The sequence below is a fragment of the Plodia interpunctella genome, chromosome 13, assembly GCF_027563975.2.
Source record: "Plodia interpunctella isolate USDA-ARS_2022_Savannah chromosome 13, ilPloInte3.2, whole genome shotgun sequence".
Classification (NCBI taxonomy): Eukaryota; Metazoa; Arthropoda; class Insecta; order Lepidoptera; family Pyralidae; genus Plodia; species Plodia interpunctella.
The window spans coordinates 4225839-4243464 of NC_071306.1; the positions used below are offsets into that span (position 1 = coordinate 4225839).

The following is a 17626-nucleotide window of genomic DNA, read 5'->3' on the forward strand; positions in this document are numbered from 1 at the left end:
TTTGAATCAATACAATTTGAAATGGCTTTTAATTACGATAATAACCACGGAAATCCTCAAAGTGAGCTCAGCAACACTACGGCGAAATAATCGTAAATAACACATACCTATGTATAAAATAAACGTAAAAATAGACTGATAAAATGTCTATGCTGGCCTTGTCGTAACAAGAATAATAAGCAGCTGTTTGGCTACTTGTAGCTCCATCTCTTGGTTTCTTACTGCAATAATACGACCAAAGGCATTATAATAGATAGAAGAAAATTAGCATGCTCCACGATTGCTGCAAACTACTGTATAATGGCATGATATGGTTCCAATAATATTGTATAGATGGCTCCATACATATCATAGTGATTGTTTTAAAACCAAAAGTTATTTAAATAATGGTCCATCATAAGTACCAATGTTACATCTCATAGCATGTATAATAAATAAATCAAACAGTTTGAATGTTTATGCTCTCCAAGTAAATGTTATTTAATTGTATTGTAATTGATTTATGTCATCAGGTTTTATGCCAATAAAATTACATTTTATATTTAATAAGGTTGATGCAATTCCACATTTGTATATATGTAACGGCAGCAAAAGATCGTAAGCGCTACTTGCGCTCGCGCATTTATGACTCTTAAACAGCCGTGGCAAGCGTTACGCTTTGTGGCGACCAATCATCGACGTCGACTCCACTTCACTTGTCAATTCGATGTAACTGAGAGCGGTCGTGTCGCTACAGGGCTCATTGTAGTTCGCCACGAAAGCCCTTAAACAGTGCCTATTCAAATGTAGTCCCCTTCGTGCTGCCAAATCAAAGGCTAACTACTGAATTTCGAGAGGAAAATCGATGAAAACGTAAGTAAAGTTATTATTTTGACAACGACTTATGTTCTCATTTTCAAAGTATTTCCTTGTCGTCATTGAGCATATTGCACAATTTTTCTCGACATTGGAAAAATCCTTCCTCGATTGACTCTATTATAGGTATACTGAAGATAATCACGAGAGTTATGTTTGCCTCTGGCTGCTTTGTGTGCACATAATGGCATCCTTGTTAGTAGCTTTCTCTTTAGACACGGTTCCCAGGCAAGATTTACCCATATGAAAATCTACTATGAAATTTGAGCCAAATAAATAAGTACTTTGGACCTCCTTTTCATTATGAAGGTTAGGCGTTTCGAAATACATTGATATTTTTGGATGGGAAACCAAACAATGCGCTGGCGCGATACGACAGCGGCGATGTCTAGACAGTGTAGCATTTGACCCCAATTTATTTGAGCATGGTGGAACATTGTCCTCTCTTCCCTACCAAAGCAGGCTCAAACACGTGGTCGATAAATTTAGACCACGCTGCCGCGGAGAGTTGATAAGGCCGATTTTAACATTGTCATTTTATAAAAATATTAATAGTTTTCATTAAGTATACGTATAATTTAGGTACTCACGAGTACGAACCTAATGAATGAGGGCCACCAAGATAACATTATTTTGTGTAGTAGTACTTAATTAGTAGGATTTAATTAATACTTAGAAGTGAAGAAGTAACATTAAACTTAAACAGCATAATTCATACAAAAGGAACGAGTTTCCTCAAATTGCCGACTACCTTTACCTAATAAATATAATCACACTTAATGATAATTTTGCTAATTATTCGGCTGGAGTTAATAAACCCATGAATTTATTAGCACGGTCACTGGTTATGGTCGTTATCAGACATTTGTTGCCAAGTGATAAGATTGGCTATTCCAATTTGGTACGATTTGCGGAAAATACCATGACACGTGTGTACCACCGTTCAGATGTTGTAGTTAGGTAACTACAAAAAAATTGATATAACTATAATGTTAGAGTGGTCAGTCATTATAATTATGTTTAATTATCTGTGCGGTCTAATCTTGCATGAGTTATTATATTACTCAGTAGGTAGTTATTTTCAGTGTCAGTGTCTTAGTATCAGTGTGAAGGAAACTCAGGAAACAACTGGATTTGCGCTCATTCTTCTTCTTTTCGATAGTGCTAATTGCTAAAACTGGGGTCAAATTTTATTCAAGTCTTGTAAAGGAATCTGACTGGACTTTCACGATTCAAGATCATATCCATACCCGGCTGCTTAATTCTCTTGAGAAAAGTTTGCAAAGACTTATAAAAGGGATCTCCTCTATTTAGTTGTAAGTTCTCGACATTTACCTAGTTAAACATTTGCTATTACGATCCATGGTAAACAAGGAAAATAGATTATGATAGTGAAGTACTAGGATTTCGCAGAAAATCAGTCTCGTCCACTGAAAAGCAAATCGACAAAAGCAAGTAATAAAATGTAGACCCGTGTACGTAAACGTGGTTTGGCGATAAGAGAAGAAACAATGTCTTGAATTATTTTTAATTTCCGTTTTTTCTATGTACTTTTTATAGTTTTAGATGAAGGAGCAGAGTAAGAATACTTTTTTAAAACTAACTTGTTATACGTAATGTTTTTACACAATGCTTTAGTTAAGCTTTTTTTAAAGTTGTGTAATCATCCAATTGTACAGAGTCCAGAAAATTGCCTCCATCAACATTTTTTTGAACTTCTAGCTTATAAGTAATGATACTTGTAAGCTAGAAGTTCAAAAGAAATGATTATGCATGATTTGATCAGCCTGTAGAGTTAGATAAGGTGGAACGATAGATAAAAGAAGTGTATGTGGAACGTTATTTTTAATTTACATAATTATATTTACACCTTGTCTCGTAAGTAGTCATCATGTAGTGACGTCTATTGGTTTAGAAATTTTGCGTAGTATGAATTACATAATGAAAAGACGCGAATTGATACTTTACTCCAGAGAGCTATTAGCCAGTCATTCAATCACATTATATGTACAGTACACCCTTTTATAACTTTAGCCAACTTTATCATAACGTAACTAATTCTTCGTATCATTCAAGGATTATGAATACAAAACAGAGTACGTATCTGCTCGTGGGCAAGTCTTCAATTCTTCATATAATGAAGGTAGCAAGGAATTTATTTTTCTGCCTAATAGAGTCCTTGTCACTCGTTCCCAAATTGTAAAGAAATGTCGTCAATAATTTTGTCCGTACTTTTGAGCTTATACTTTTGAGCGTGCAGGAATAGAACATTTTGCGGTATAGCTAGTCAACATTTATTTAGGTTTGCCGCGACACTTTGATTAACAACAAATCGCATAGTAGTGACCCAGTCATGACCTATTCGTTATCGTTAGACTCAATTGTCACTTTATCGATATAGTTCCGTCATAATAGAACAGAGTCATGTCATAATTCCAGCTGATTGTCACGCGTTCCGTAATGCCCAATGTCCAAACGTGACTTTTTGATTAATCGTTCCATGCTTATATGTATTATCACTTCTCTTGGAGCTGATTTTTACAACTTTGTTACGTATCTATGTAAGCTATCAATATAAACTGATGAAATACAGATAGAATTACTTATGTCGCAGATTACCTAGATGCAAACATAGCTAGTAAATATAGACTTTGAAGACCTGCATAATAAACGAAAACAGATTTGAATATGAATCATAATTTGTTGAGGAAATGAGTGAATATCTTCAAGTGGTATTGAGTGCTTCTGGCATTTAATCAAATATATGTTTCACTGTAAATACTGGAATAATGCGGAGTTGAATAATATGCTACTTAAATCGAAACTCTAAATATGCTAAGGCTATGATATAAATATAAGACAAACAAGGACGCTAGGAACGTGGACTTTTCCAAGTTTAAAATTTACATGTCCGATTGAAGACGTGTAATATGTATATTTGTATTATACCAAAGACATGGAAGTATAAATTTAACTTCCTAGCCACTTGTCTATCTTGTCAGCTAGACAAATTTAAATCAGTATTCAAAGAGTCTAAGATTACATAAAACAAAAATAATCGCAGAATTACGTTTTCATTTCATTGAAGATATTTAACTACTTACAAGAGCCGCCGCCTACTTTATTACATTCGTTTAAACACAAATTAAGATGAAAGTCAGCGCTCGTTATCGTGCGTCTATAATTAGTTTATCTCTACAGATTAGCGTTATCTGAGCAAGGGCCACCCTGACGACGCGACGCGGCGCTCGTTCGCCAGACATTTCATATAGCACCCGGTTATTATAAACAATGACTGCTAAACGATGTCTTGACGACTAACATTTAGCGTCAGGTTGCGGGTGACGACGCCCGCCGCCGTCGTTTTATAGTTAGGGGCCTGTTAATTGCTCTAGGTGCAGCCGTACTTATTCTATTGTGGCTACACTATGCCTTAATATGTACGATTGGATTATCACGCTCTATTCCCAGTGAACGGGAGTGATTTGTTAACAAAGCGATATTTTTGGCACATATTGATGCTCTTGAAACAGATATAGTGTTAGAGCACTTTCGTGGTGTTTTTCAGTTGTATAGCATTAGGATTACAGTGCAGTGTATTGTAGTGACAACAATGTCATTATAGGGTATATTGATAGTTTGTTCTGTACATGTAAACGTTAGAACTGTCGTTCCATGACTATTGCCAGATTTTATTTGAAAAGCCTTAAAGCATTTGATACAATCTAAATTAATTTAGCGACAACTGCCTTTCGTAGGAGTAGTACACCGATTGATTTCTTCGGTACATCCAATAAACATCAGTTTGTTTTCCTTCACCAGATGAAAGTAGTAGTCTATGATCATCTCGATGAAAACTAGACCATATTAGTACTATGAGCAATGCATGCGGCAGGCACTTATAAGTGGGATTCAATTTGAGATCTTATGATCCAGGGGCGTGTTATCCACTCGCCTTCCACTTAGTACCTATTTATTATTTGAGGATGGTTACTGAACACAAATCACATTGTCAACGAAGAGCTACTACTTACTCTTACATTTTTAGTTATCTAAATGAGACTTGTTGAAATTTCCGTATGTGTAAGAATGCCTACACGTTTCTCACTACAATGATGTTTCTTATATGTTACTACAATGATGTTTCTCTTTCAGATCCGTCGCGGTCTAGATCAGAGGTCGACCGTCGCCGCACGTCGTGAAAGCCTATCCCGATGGGTTGAGAACGCCGACACCTCGTGTTTGTGGTCACACCACTGACGCTGTAAGTACCTATATTTTACCCAATAATCATACCCATAATCATGAATTTAATCCCCAAAGAAAACCGAAACGACACGTATGGCCGACAAGTTAGGTACCTACGTAAAAAGTAAATTCTCGGCCATTACGTTCTCGCCTGGGCAAATCCAAAAAGGCTCGATGTTGACAATAACATGCGTGCTAATAGTCTAAGTACCTACTAAGGATGTTGAAGTGCGTGCGAAGTGGAGGAAAACTGAGACGTGTTATTTTATTCGTTTAGCCTGTGGCTGTCCACAGTTGTCTCAAGAATAGTGGCATTAATAACTTCGCCGCAATTTGAAAATCGGTGATGCGTAATAGGTAGGTACATATTGTACGGAAACGCGATCGTAAAAATATTACGTTTATTTTTAAGTATAAATAGGTACCTAGGTATTGAAGTATTCACACTGTCACACATGCGTCAGACGACAAGTAATTCACGAACGGATGTGCTATTTCCTATGTACCTACCTACTGTCATTGGAATATATGTTAATATTTCACGAGACTATTTTTTAAATTAACCTTTTTCTCATCTTCGCATGTTCCCGGTGCATTCGGGGCTGTGACGTCGCGAATTACCTAAATTACACTTTTCCGGAATATTTCATACATATTTTTTCAGGTGTAGGTAATACCTAAGTAGTTACTTCTGCGTAATATTATTTGTTTATAAAGTGACATCTACGATCAGATTATTTTAAAATGGTTGTTTAAATTAGATGTTAGTACAAATATAGGAAGGAAATAGATTACTCTATTTCCTATATACCAATTTCATTAAATTCCAGATAGAATATTGACTCGTGGCAAATTCACGTAGGTGAAGCCACGGGCAAAACCTAGTCTGAGTTATTTAGAAGCGAGATGGTAAAACAAGCATTTATCATAGCTCCCTCATAATTCCCGGTGAGCGCCTGTTGACAGTGTCGTTGACCTCAAGTAGTCCAAGCATGTGAAGTGCATTCTTTGTACCATTTATGCACTCTGAGTGCATTGACTCTTTCACTTTTTAGCAATATTAGTTATTTCATTTATGTTATGCAAAATATGTTAATTACATTGTTTTCTAAATCGAAGCTATTTTTGTAATTTGACGCTCTGAAGATAATGTTTCTAAGTTTGTGGCGCCGCCGGCGTTTCTTATCTAGGTAGGTATTGATTATGTGATATTATCATGATATTACCTACAAAAGGTCTAGAAATATTTACAATAGGAGTAGGTACTCAGTTAAAAAATCTCTTTAAGAGCAAACCGATCTCAATGCGATACTATGAGAGATATTGAACAGAAAAAAACGTAGGTATCTAACTACTAAAAGAAAGAAAAAAAAAAGAGCATTGAAACCAAACATTTCGAAATAGAACTCTTAGAATCGTTCATCCATTTGCCGACACGCTCGATACTAGTTGATTACGAAATAGATACAGAAAAAACTTAATTGTCTTCGAAGTCAGATACATAAATGATCTGCAGGATTTATGGCCAGAGAGGAATTTCCGATCGTGTGTTCATACTCTCTCTCGCTCTAAGGGTTGATTGAGGTCACTTACAAGTGCATGAGTGACGTGACCTATTGATTAAAACTATAAATATTATTGCAATTCTATAAGTAAAACATTCAAATCCTTACTAAAATATATTTTATGTCGCTTAAATCGTCCCAATACTGCTGGGTCAAAGCCCCGGGCGCAACTAGTATCTAAGCGATGCTTAGGAATAAAATTATCACCAGTGCATTAAATTTGGATGAAAAAAAAAGTGGTCTAAAGAAGAAACTTTTTAATTTCTTTACAGCTACGAGTGCGCAAAGAATGTCGGTATGCCGTTTAGGTAGACGGCTACCTGCTTTGACAAACAAAAGCCTTACTTTTTTGCTTTTATGGTGAGATATTTTATTGTGCTCCCAAAAAATTTGGTTATTAATAGACATCATGATGTTAGCTCCGTTTTGAATTATATTTATTATTTTTTAAAATAATAATAATTGTATTCGTATCGATTATTGTTGTGTAATAGTTTTGACGATATGCGTATTGAACTATTTTGGAGTTTATTGTAAACTATTTTAGAGACTACAATTCATTTTTGTTCAGTTGTACTGTATCAACATTTTCAGTTATCGTGATGTAAATAAGCTAATAAGTATTGCCAAATAATATCCTTAGGTATCTAAATAATATATATCTAAAGAATAATATATATCTAAATTAATATATAGGCTTTCTTTTATTTATTCACTGGATAAAACACGTGTCGGTGAGCATACGAGTTCCAATTACTTATTTCCTTTATCAACTAAAATAAATTTGATATGTTTTGTGTATGGGTATATTTTACCAAATTACAGTCGATCGCATGTATCTTTATGCCGTTGTAATAGCGGCGAATTTCCAATGAATTTTGTATGTGTTGGTGACTGTACGTTGTATACATACATAGCTACATCATTATACAGGTAAAATCTGATTTGTATAATATCTACTCATACCTTTTTTGTGGTGCTGGAATAGGAATTTCACGCATTGTAGATAAATTGTATAAGATAGAGTACATAAAAAATAAACCTCATGAGACACCTTCCATTCTGTAATCTACATATCTAACATATAATCGTTTGCCTAACTAAAATTCAAATTAGTTTAACAAAATATTTTGGAAAGTACATACTTTGGAAAGTACACATATACATTTATCGGGTTAATATGATAGGTTGCATTGTTAGTGAATTTGCAAATAAACGTGTAAACTGCGCCTCAACTCCAATATGACTTCCACCCATTTATACCCAACCAAGGGTACAAATGAGTGGGAGGAATGAACAAGTAGAAAAAAAACCGACAGACACAGCCCTATATATACATATAGTTACTGTATTAAATTGAGTAAACTAATACAGCCATTTTATTTTTTAAATTACTGAGAGAGATAGTATTTACAAATAAATATTTTTGCACGTGTGTTGTAAAAATATGTTTCACCCTGCGAGAGTATGATCATAAACCCATAAAACCACAAATGTATGTTCTGGCTCAGCCTGTATTGATTTACTCCCAGCTTGTTTATCCGAATACATCGGACGTAATACTTTGTAATTTTATTTCTAATATTTACGAAAATACACAGTCGATCCTATAGCTCAGAATAACTTGCTAAGATAAGGCGATGATTTCGATTCATACTATATTAAAAACATTTTAAAATATCTAAGTAAGTGGAAACATTTAAAAATAAAGTGCGAAATCTTATAGTTTTGTAAACTGAACGAATTAAGCGCGAAACTTCGCAAAGTGTATCTGTGTTGCTATATGAATTGCGGTAAGTTTTTGCAACTGTAGCGATTTTGTAGATATCAGATTTAATCATCAGATTTGCTTACTGCTGATAATCTTGAGTGTCTGTAATAGGAAGTATTGCAACCTGAGTAGCAGTTGCCATGCGCGACCATCAGTTCCTCAACTCTCATGTTTCGAGATAACTCGTTCTGAAGATATAACGAAATTCGAACGGAGAATTGATAATTCTTTTAATTTTTTGTATTTATTATCTTTGTTGTTAAAATTACTTAAAAAGATTAACTATCTACTGCTGTTTTGAACAACGAATTTGTTCCAACACACTCAATTAATCATCAGGGGACGTTACAAAATATTATTTTTATGAATTCCTGTAAAGCTACAATGCCAATATTATAATTCAGCAGTTTTGTATAAAATACGGGAGTCCCCTAAATTACACAACAAATGGTATATAGGTAATGTTTTTGTAAAATACTACTTACTGCAACTTGAAAAGATATGCGCGCGGCAGCTATTCATACAAAATTGAGTTATACAATCATTCAATCATACCGGTATTATTGTCCATTGTTAACTATAATGCTTCTGGTAAATGTTTTGACGGTTTTCTTCGACAAACTTTTGCAGAGGACAAAGTAATGATTAAGTGGCATAAAATAAGTGTAGTTAGAAAAATGTTGAACACAATCTTTTAATTTTAATTAGGTTTAATAAATATTTTAGGTAAATATCAGCAGATCGTTCATAAATTATGTAATTTATGATTTATGAAATAATTTGCAATATGCAAAGAATTTGTTTTGGAAATTGAATAAATTTCAATAGAAAGACATGAAGATTTTTTAAATATGTACTTAAACAAACGAGGATTACTTTTTGCTCCATTTGATTTGGTATTATTGAATGGTAGGGACCATTCAATTTCTTTGATCCCTACGTAACTTGACATAATTAGTATCTATCAATTTTTTATTATAGACAAATTAGTAAACAGTTAAATAGATACATTTGTCATAATTAAGCTCCTTGATATATATTGGATTTACCATTAATGACACAATTTAAAATTTTGTTACAATCCGGATCCACGTGTAGTGTAGGCAGATAGTGTATGGTTTCAACCAGCTTCAGCCCATTGTTGCTGTATAGAATATCCTACTCGGCCTAGGCAACCAATTTGCAATATAGTTATTTGTCTACGAGAACGCTGTGATTCTATAGTTTAACACTTGAAACTATTCTGGCATATGTGAAGTTTAGTACGGAAAAAACTAAAATTTTAGGTTGTTAGTGGCAATTTAGTACACGTGTGGTTCCATACTTGTTTTCTTCTAAGATCCAGGTATTCCAAACTTTTACTTAAATTTACCCTGAAACTCTAGTAAGAATTTACTGTAGAAATTGAATTATGATTAGTTGTTGTTTAATTCCTCGGATATTTAACTAAGTACACCTAACCTACCTATTCTAAATTTCATCAAATTCTTACAGTATTAGGTCTAACTATGATCTATACTTACACTTTCCAGGGATTTCTTTTTCTTATATTTGAAGTAAAATAAAGTGGATATCGATAAAAATACCTCTAGGAAGGATCTAAGCCGAGCAATATTTTATGACATAACAGAAAATAACATGATTTCCATTATAAACGTTGTATTTTGTCATATTGAACTAACTACCTACGTGATTGCTTACAAGTCAATGATAACACGAGAGCTCATTCGTATACATGGAGTATCTTTTATTGATATTATGATAAAGAGGAGCTGCCTATGACTGCCGATGGTCGCTTTCTAGTATTCCGAAGAATTCTCAAACGAAATATTGTCAGTGATAATTTAAAATTTAGTTATGTCTAAGCCTCAGTTCATTCAGTGTCCGACGTTCCCAATTTGTGGAAATTGTGTTTTATGATATTTGTTTATTTGGTGCATCGATATCACCTAAAGCAGAAAAGTGATTTGTAAGTAGGAAAAACAGAAATAATAATGTATGTTCAATATTGTATTAGATAAAGGCAATAAGTACCTAAGAAGTGAATCAAAAATTTTCACCCAGAATTTATAAGGTATTATTTACCAAAATTACCAAAACGTGCATCTTCTCGGAATGTTCTTGCAATTTAAGATATTAATTAATATGCGATTTTACGATGCATAAATAATATCTTAAATTGCAAGAACATTAGTACAAGTTTTCATAACAAACAGAACCACAGAAAAAATCAAAGATTCAATAGTTTAAATATTTTATAACTAAAGTCAGGAAACGAATAATTTTCACCCGATTTCAAGTGATTATAAGTAGAGTCAGCAGATTATTGGCCTTGTATAACGATGTTATGGAGGTTTATAGTTTTGTTTTGATAGAAAATTTCTCTACTATCACTGATCTAAGTCGTTTTTCACGTATTTTTCCTCTTTTTCATAAATTTAATTACCGGAGATCTGATATTGATAGCAATATCAGTTTTAAGAAAATTGATTATTCGATCTACAGAAAGATTACAATTTGCTTTGTATATCGACCGATACTTATGTAGCTGTGACTTTGTTTCAGGGTACCAAGACAAGTAATAAAGAAATAGGTGAGAGAGACACCAATAGAATCGCTGAAGCTGAGCCCAATGTGGGACCCCGCGCCCGCCGGCTTCTCCCCTGCACCGTGAACGCGAAGCTTTGCATCTTTGATGCTCGCTCCCCCTCTAGAAAAACTCATATACTCACTCTGTCACTTCATTATTATTAAATTCCTCAACATCTTCTTTATCTTATAGTTTATTTATATTAATTTGTCGAGCATAATCAGCACAATGAGCAAGATACTGAAAGTTGTTGGCGCCTCTTGGATGCAGACCAAGATCAGCTCTTACATCCTAGGCTTGCTTGGCGTCCTGGCCATTTTGGCTCTATTTTTTGGACAAATGGAAAGGTAAGATGTGGATTTAAATAATATATATTGTAGTTAGCTATAAAATCGTATATCTTCTTAGTCGTAGACATAGGAAGACAAAACCAAACTTTATTTGTATATTATGAGCACAGACGTAGCAGATTGGTAACATTCCATATTATTCAAAACTTATCGTATTTGCTTCAATGACGCGGTTAACATTTTAGGGATTTACTTTATTTGCTGGCAGGCCTCCAAAATATCGTATTTACTTCGAGATAATGGAAATATTTGCAATAACAGTAGGCATAGCACTTAACCTTTTACGATTACAGGAGCCAAGAGGATGGAAACTATGCGGCTACAGTGTTTTATAACGAGAAAACTGGATATAGCATAGAGTTCTGGGGCCAAAGCAACGAACTGGCGCAGATACAAAGAGGAGTCGCCAGAGCATACTTTAGAATGGATATTGATACAAATGGGTAAGTTCAGTATGAATTAAATAGTTATTTAAAACTTTTATATTTTTTTATGTAACGCTACCAATGTGTTTTTGAACTTGAAAATACGAAAACCTTAGACAAATACTACAATCTTTACAGCTTTTTTAGAGAATATTATAAAAAAGTTGCTAATTTGCAGGTGGTCGCTCTTAGAAGTAGAAACTGAAGGTTCTTACCCGGACGAGATCCAAGCGTATGCTGCAGGCATCGTGGAGGGGGCTTTGACCTGGTCCCTCATCCACAAACATCTGGAGAACACCATCCGGGCCAAGTGCGATGGAACTCCGTTGGAGAAGCAGTGTAATAAGCTGAAGGATACCCTGGACAAGTCAGTGGATAAGTGGAAGAGTTATGCTGCAGACCGCAGCAGCACCGACCCACTATGGCATCAGGTAACAATTTAATTAGTATATTTTCCTGAGGGTAATCATGGCGGTCTGTTTAGTCAGAGGTCTTTCACAGATTTCACTAGGTCTTTAACAGCTTCTGATTTTGGAGGAAATCCCATATCATGACCACGTTCTTAAAACCCAAACATGTTATAAAATATATCAATAAAAATGTTACAGTTTGTGTATGTACTATATAAATAGCGACGTAAAATCTCACAGAAAAAATACGTGAAGTATAATAGTAATTTTACGAGTTACGAGCTTTATGTAAGCTTCCTATAATTTATATGCTACTTATAAATCTGAATGTTTTACAGATCTCTTTATACTACATACAAATTAATGGCATCTTTACGGGCTGGAAACATGGAGTGGAACGAAGCCAGTGTGAATACGACACAGATGTCTCTGATCTCTATTGGTTGAACTCTATGGCCGAAGTCGCGGAAATCCAACGCATTCTGAACATCACCCTGGAAGATTCCACTATTCAAAACGTGCCTGACTTGTCAACTGCCTTCGTGAGAATCGCCAATGAAACATCTGAGGATGGAACAACAACCAAGAAGCTCTACTTAGCTCAAAATAAGGCTGGAAGGTGAGAAACAAATGAAAATCTTTACACGAAGTTGATAAGATCTTTAACACTTGTAGGTATACTTAAATCGTCTAGACAAAATTATAAACCTTGGAATTTATAAAGGACACCCTAACTGAGAACAAAGACAAATTCATTCATTAAGTACAAATTCAATCAATAAGTACTTATAAACATTCATATAATATTATGTTTATTAGTAAGTAATTTTATAGTAAGTATTACAAATTCGCCGTTTCTTGATCTTCGTTTGCTGTCCCGATTCGTACGTCAGAACTCAAACTCGATTAAATGCTGCGTGCCAAAATATACAACATTTACCTTACTCTAAACAAAATTGTTTCTTATGTGAAACCAATAATTCTCAGAATAGATACTAATAAGAATGTAAATATATTCACAACAACTATTGGAGCTATTGCTGAAATGAGACCACTTCAAAGTTATGATGGCATGCGTGAAATATTTACTGTATAAAATTAGAACCCTTGTTGCAGTTACTCATCTATGACGCGAATACTGAAGAGGTACAAGTTGAACTACCATTTGACTTCAAAGGACACCGCCAGCATCCCTGGCCAGACGGTGGACTTCTCAGGATACCCTGGGTCGGTCACTAGTCAGGACGAGTTCTACCTGATCCGGGGAAACAACCATAGACTAGCCGTTACTGGCACGCCATTGAGAAATTATAACGACAAACTTTGGAAAGACGTCAACATTACTGAACAAGTAAGTCTACTTGAAAAGTCCATAAAAAGTTCTAGACCCAGTAACTGTAAGCAAAATACTGTAGAAATTTGAGAAGGTGGTTTGAATTAGTGTTTCATTAGTATATCAGTATACAGGGTTGAATGCAAAGTGAGAATTTTTTACTCCATATTAAAATAGCTTAATTTATTGACTGCAATTTGTAGGTTCCGGCCAGCCCTCGCATTTATGCCGCAAACCATCTGGCGGTGAACGCTAGCTGCTGGGGCCGCGTGCTGGCCAGCAGTAACTCCGGCACCGCCAGCAAGCAATGGCTGGTGCTGGACTACAGCAAGCTGGACCGCCTGCATGACGTCACACCTCCACACGAACATCTACATACCCACTACAAGCACATAGCATTGCTTGAGAGTGAGACAGAGTGAGTAAACAGATACAATAGATACACATTATGGTGTAAATTTCCATTTCCATTATTCCATTAAAAAAATGCTGTGGGTTATGTAGTTAATCATACAGTAGTGTTAATAAAACCTATATTGTTTTTATACATATCAATGCTCTGGTCTACTATATTTTTACGTTGTCTTATCCGTTTTTATAGTTATCATTGTTCTTTATAGCAGTGGCGTGAAGCATTTTGTGGCATATCACAATCACAGCCACGGCAAAGGTCTCCTGTTTCTGGTAGAACAAGTTCCGGGGCGCACCCATTCTGCAGACATATCAGACGTTTTGCTAGACCAACACTACTGGGCTACCTATGGACTTCCCTTCTTCAAAGTAAGTAGTATATGGGCTCTTTTTCGTACTTTCAACCAAGAGTAATTAAATTTCGAAAACCTTAATCAAACACTGTTGTAATACCGTTTGTCCTTTTTTCAGGATGTAGCAGTCACAACAAATGTAACAAAAATGGAAGAAAAGTACGGCAGTATATTTTCCGAGACCCATTCTCCCCGGGCCGCCATGTTCAAGCAAAGCTTTAATAACGCCACCTCGTTGGACAGCATCATACAGCTGTTGAGGCAGAACAATGTTACAGCCATGAACCGAGCTAATAACGAAAGCACCGAGTGCTCTGGTCTGTCATGCCTGGTGGAGGAACAGGGGTACTGGTCCGTGCTGGGTGTTCGCGGAGACATAGTTCGACATAACAAGGAAGCGTATGGAGTTATTGATACCAAAGTTATTAGTGGTAAATATACAATTACTTCAAAGCTCATTGATTTTAAGTGACTTTTTTCTTGGCATAAAAACTATAGTTAACATAATATTTTTATGAACTCATTTACATTTGTTTACAGGAGCAGTTAATGAAACAACGTTAAATTTCACCGTAGTAGCTGGTCCACCCTTTACAGAAATTGCACAACCCAACAATACCAAGCTTAATAAGGGTAATATAGCACCCATTTATACTCACCAGTTTGACAATAAGCCAGATATCAATGGTCTTGAAATAAAAAATCTAGTTCTCCAGCAAATAGAGGAAGCCGAACAGGAAACCCTCGAGATCCTGAACAGAGATGCCGTCAAACCTTTCCAATGGTCCACCAGTGATTACAAGAACAGAAAACATGTTGGTCTTCCAGATACATGGGCGTTTACCAAATTTCAACCGAAATGGTCGTGGTAAACAGTTTATAAACCTATTGCCGGATATAAAATATTTAACAAACAAGTACCTCTAAATGAATTTTGCGGACGTAGGTATTATGGTGCCACATGAGAAGTTAATTTAGTATCCTATGCGACAATCGGTCTAATTATCTATAATTATTTAATCGCTTAATTTATAAATACTAGGTACTTAGTGTGTAATAGTGATTACCTTTGTCTGATACCTTGACATCCACCATAGTTTTAAAGTTACCTATGTACTTATTTATTTAAATTAGAGAAGCAGATAATTTTTTATAAAATTATTTTCCCTTATTTTTTGTACATGAGAAACTGTTACTTGATACTTAGGAAAAATTCCAACTGATCAGACAACAAAGTATTTATAAAATTTGTTTCCAGATCATAGATTCGTACTTAGGCTTAATTGTTAGTTTCCACGAAGTCTGGTAAGATTTACATAAGATTGGCCAGCTACTTTAATCTGCGTCCTTATCTGAGCCACAGATTAGACAATACTTCTAGTACCTGAGCTATCGATGCTCAGTTCAACTACGTAGCTTTTTCTGCGATATTTAACGGATCTATTTTGAATGTTGTTCTTGTCTCCTTATTTGTGAATTTGTCTATTTCGAGAGGTTGCTGGGTCTCACTATATAGGTACATACTATATCAGTATGTAGGTATTGTGCCTGTAGCTGTATCACTGTATGTCTGTCTAGCCTAAAGTTTTGTTTCGTCATAATAATAATTGTAATAATTTACAACTTTATGTATCTTCCTAAAAATATATTTTATATGTATTTTTCCTATTATATTTGAATGAGAATTTTACTCACTTCAATATCTTATTCCTATTTTTAATTATAAATGGATTTGTTTTATACATATAACTAATTACTTAATAGAATTTTAATAAAAATGAAGTGGCTTAAAATAGAAACATTTCGATTTTGCTCTCGAAATAAAATGTTTCATTTTAACATTACATTTGTTTATTTTTATATCCAGTCCTTTACCTACATAGGTAGTTCAATTTTTATTTTCTTTTTGTTGATCCATATTCCTAAATCGGCACAATAGTGCTATGTACAAAGTTTCTTGAAAATTCGCTATAAATAGGTACCTCGTTTTTATCATACTTCCGCGATCAACAAAGACCACTGTTTTTCATGGAACCTTACTTACTTTTTTTTTATATTTATTTCACATATAAAGAACAAATATATATAGTACATAATATAAGAACACTGACAAAAACCACAGAGGTTTGTCCACAGTGAGCATCAACGTCAGCAGTAGTATGAAATATTTTGTTTTAATTAATCACTTAACAGTAATATAGGAACCACGTACGTAGACCATTTTAAACAAAACAAGTACCTAGTAGTAATTTGCAATCTAACACAATTGTTCGATAAAGTAGGACTTAAGTTTATTTTTAATATTTTTAGGAGTTAAGTCATTTTTTACAGAGGTGGGTAGTGCGTTAACTAATCTCGGAAGGAGATATCGCGCTGTCCTCTGCCCGTACGTATTGTTGGCTATAGACGTGCACAGTTTCTCTCTGGCAACAGCTCGAGTATATATAGGGTGATTTAATTGTTCTTTTAGAAAGTTACATGTCATTTGAGAATGCACTGGCAGTATTTTGCAATGTTTGAATAAGCCAATTTCATTTTGAGTGAACTGACGTCTTGTTTTTTTATTTACCACATGTTTTAGAATCTTCAATTGCAATTTATAAATTTTATCGAGATAAGTTTTAAATGTACGTCCATAACTACTGAGACCATATTGAATATACGAATGTGCAAGAGAGTTGTACTTAGTAGGTACTGTACGATATTCCATCTGTGACAAAGACCAAGAACATGAAAATGTAACCAAATGAGGTTGAAGCATGGAATTAGTAGGGTTGAAGTTCCCCGTTAGAGCTACTAGTACTCACAAGAACTTTTTATGTGTATTGTAGTGCTATACTTTTACAGATATAAAATGTGTTTACTATCCTCCTTCTTGCGCGCTAAAAGGTATTCATTCACAGATATTACAACATTTTGTGTATTCATTATATTATAGTGTAGTATGATCCTTATGTTTATGTTTTACCTCGGATTGTTGTACCCTACTAATTCCATGATTGTACAGTTAACAGAACATCAACCTACCCAAATCAATTGCAAACTAGCCGCTATTACCGCTCCATCGAGGTTGATACAGGGTAACTTGATGTCCCCCCGACGGGTTCCCATCTTGTCGCGATGGTGGGGCTTAGTAACCGGGGGGGCTGGTCTGACACAACCAGCCACCCCGGTGAACCAAGAGGAACCCAAGGCCCAGAGACTTTGGTGGGTGTTCTGAGCCTGGTGGATGGTCCCCTCGGTATTACTGCCATTGGCTGGTGACCCGCCACCAGCCTTTGGATGTGGAAACCAGAGGGGACCAGAGGTGGGGTT

At 35.0% G+C, this 17626-nt stretch overlaps 1 protein-coding gene across 4 annotated transcripts; it reads left to right on the forward strand.

The window, feature by feature from the left end:
- The first annotated feature begins 648 nt into the window (after positions 1–648).
- LOC128674627 (putative phospholipase B-like lamina ancestor) lies at positions 649–16155 on the forward strand. Of its 4 annotated transcripts, none has more exons than XM_053753334.2 (11): positions 649–852; positions 5011–5119; positions 11005–11376; positions 11673–11822; positions 11983–12235; positions 12553–12833; positions 13331–13565; positions 13751–13965; positions 14171–14327; positions 14430–14742; positions 14852–16155. In XM_053753334.2, exons 3-11 carry the CDS (start codon positions 11258–11260, stop codon positions 15181–15183), a joined length of 2055 nt encoding a protein of 684 aa, XP_053609309.1. In that variant the 5' UTR covers positions 649–852; positions 5011–5119; positions 11005–11257; the 3' UTR covers positions 15184–16155. The 4 variants fall into 4 exon arrangements, with proteins under 4 accessions (XP_053609309.1, XP_053609305.1, XP_053609306.1 ...); XM_053753330.2 differs by having other exon boundaries at positions 685–852; positions 14168–14327; XM_053753331.2 differs by lacking the exon at positions 649–852 and adding an exon at positions 1983–2131 and having other exon boundaries at positions 14168–14327.
- The last annotated feature ends 1471 nt before the right edge of the window (positions 16156–17626 follow it).

Excerpts from the sequence above, each read along its gene's own strand:
- LOC128674627 (XM_053753330.2), top strand. The coding sequence starts at position 11,258 with ATGAGCAAGATACTGAAAGTTGTTGGCGCCTCTTGGATGCAGACCAAG. Across the intron at positions 11,377-11,672 it reads TTTTTTGGACAAATGGAAAG|GAGCCAAGAGGATGGAAACT; the intron begins GTAAGATGTGGA and ends TTACGATTACAG. Across the intron at positions 11,823-11,982 it reads ATGGATATTGATACAAATGG|GTGGTCGCTCTTAGAAGTAG; the intron begins GTAAGTTCAGTA and ends GCTAATTTGCAG.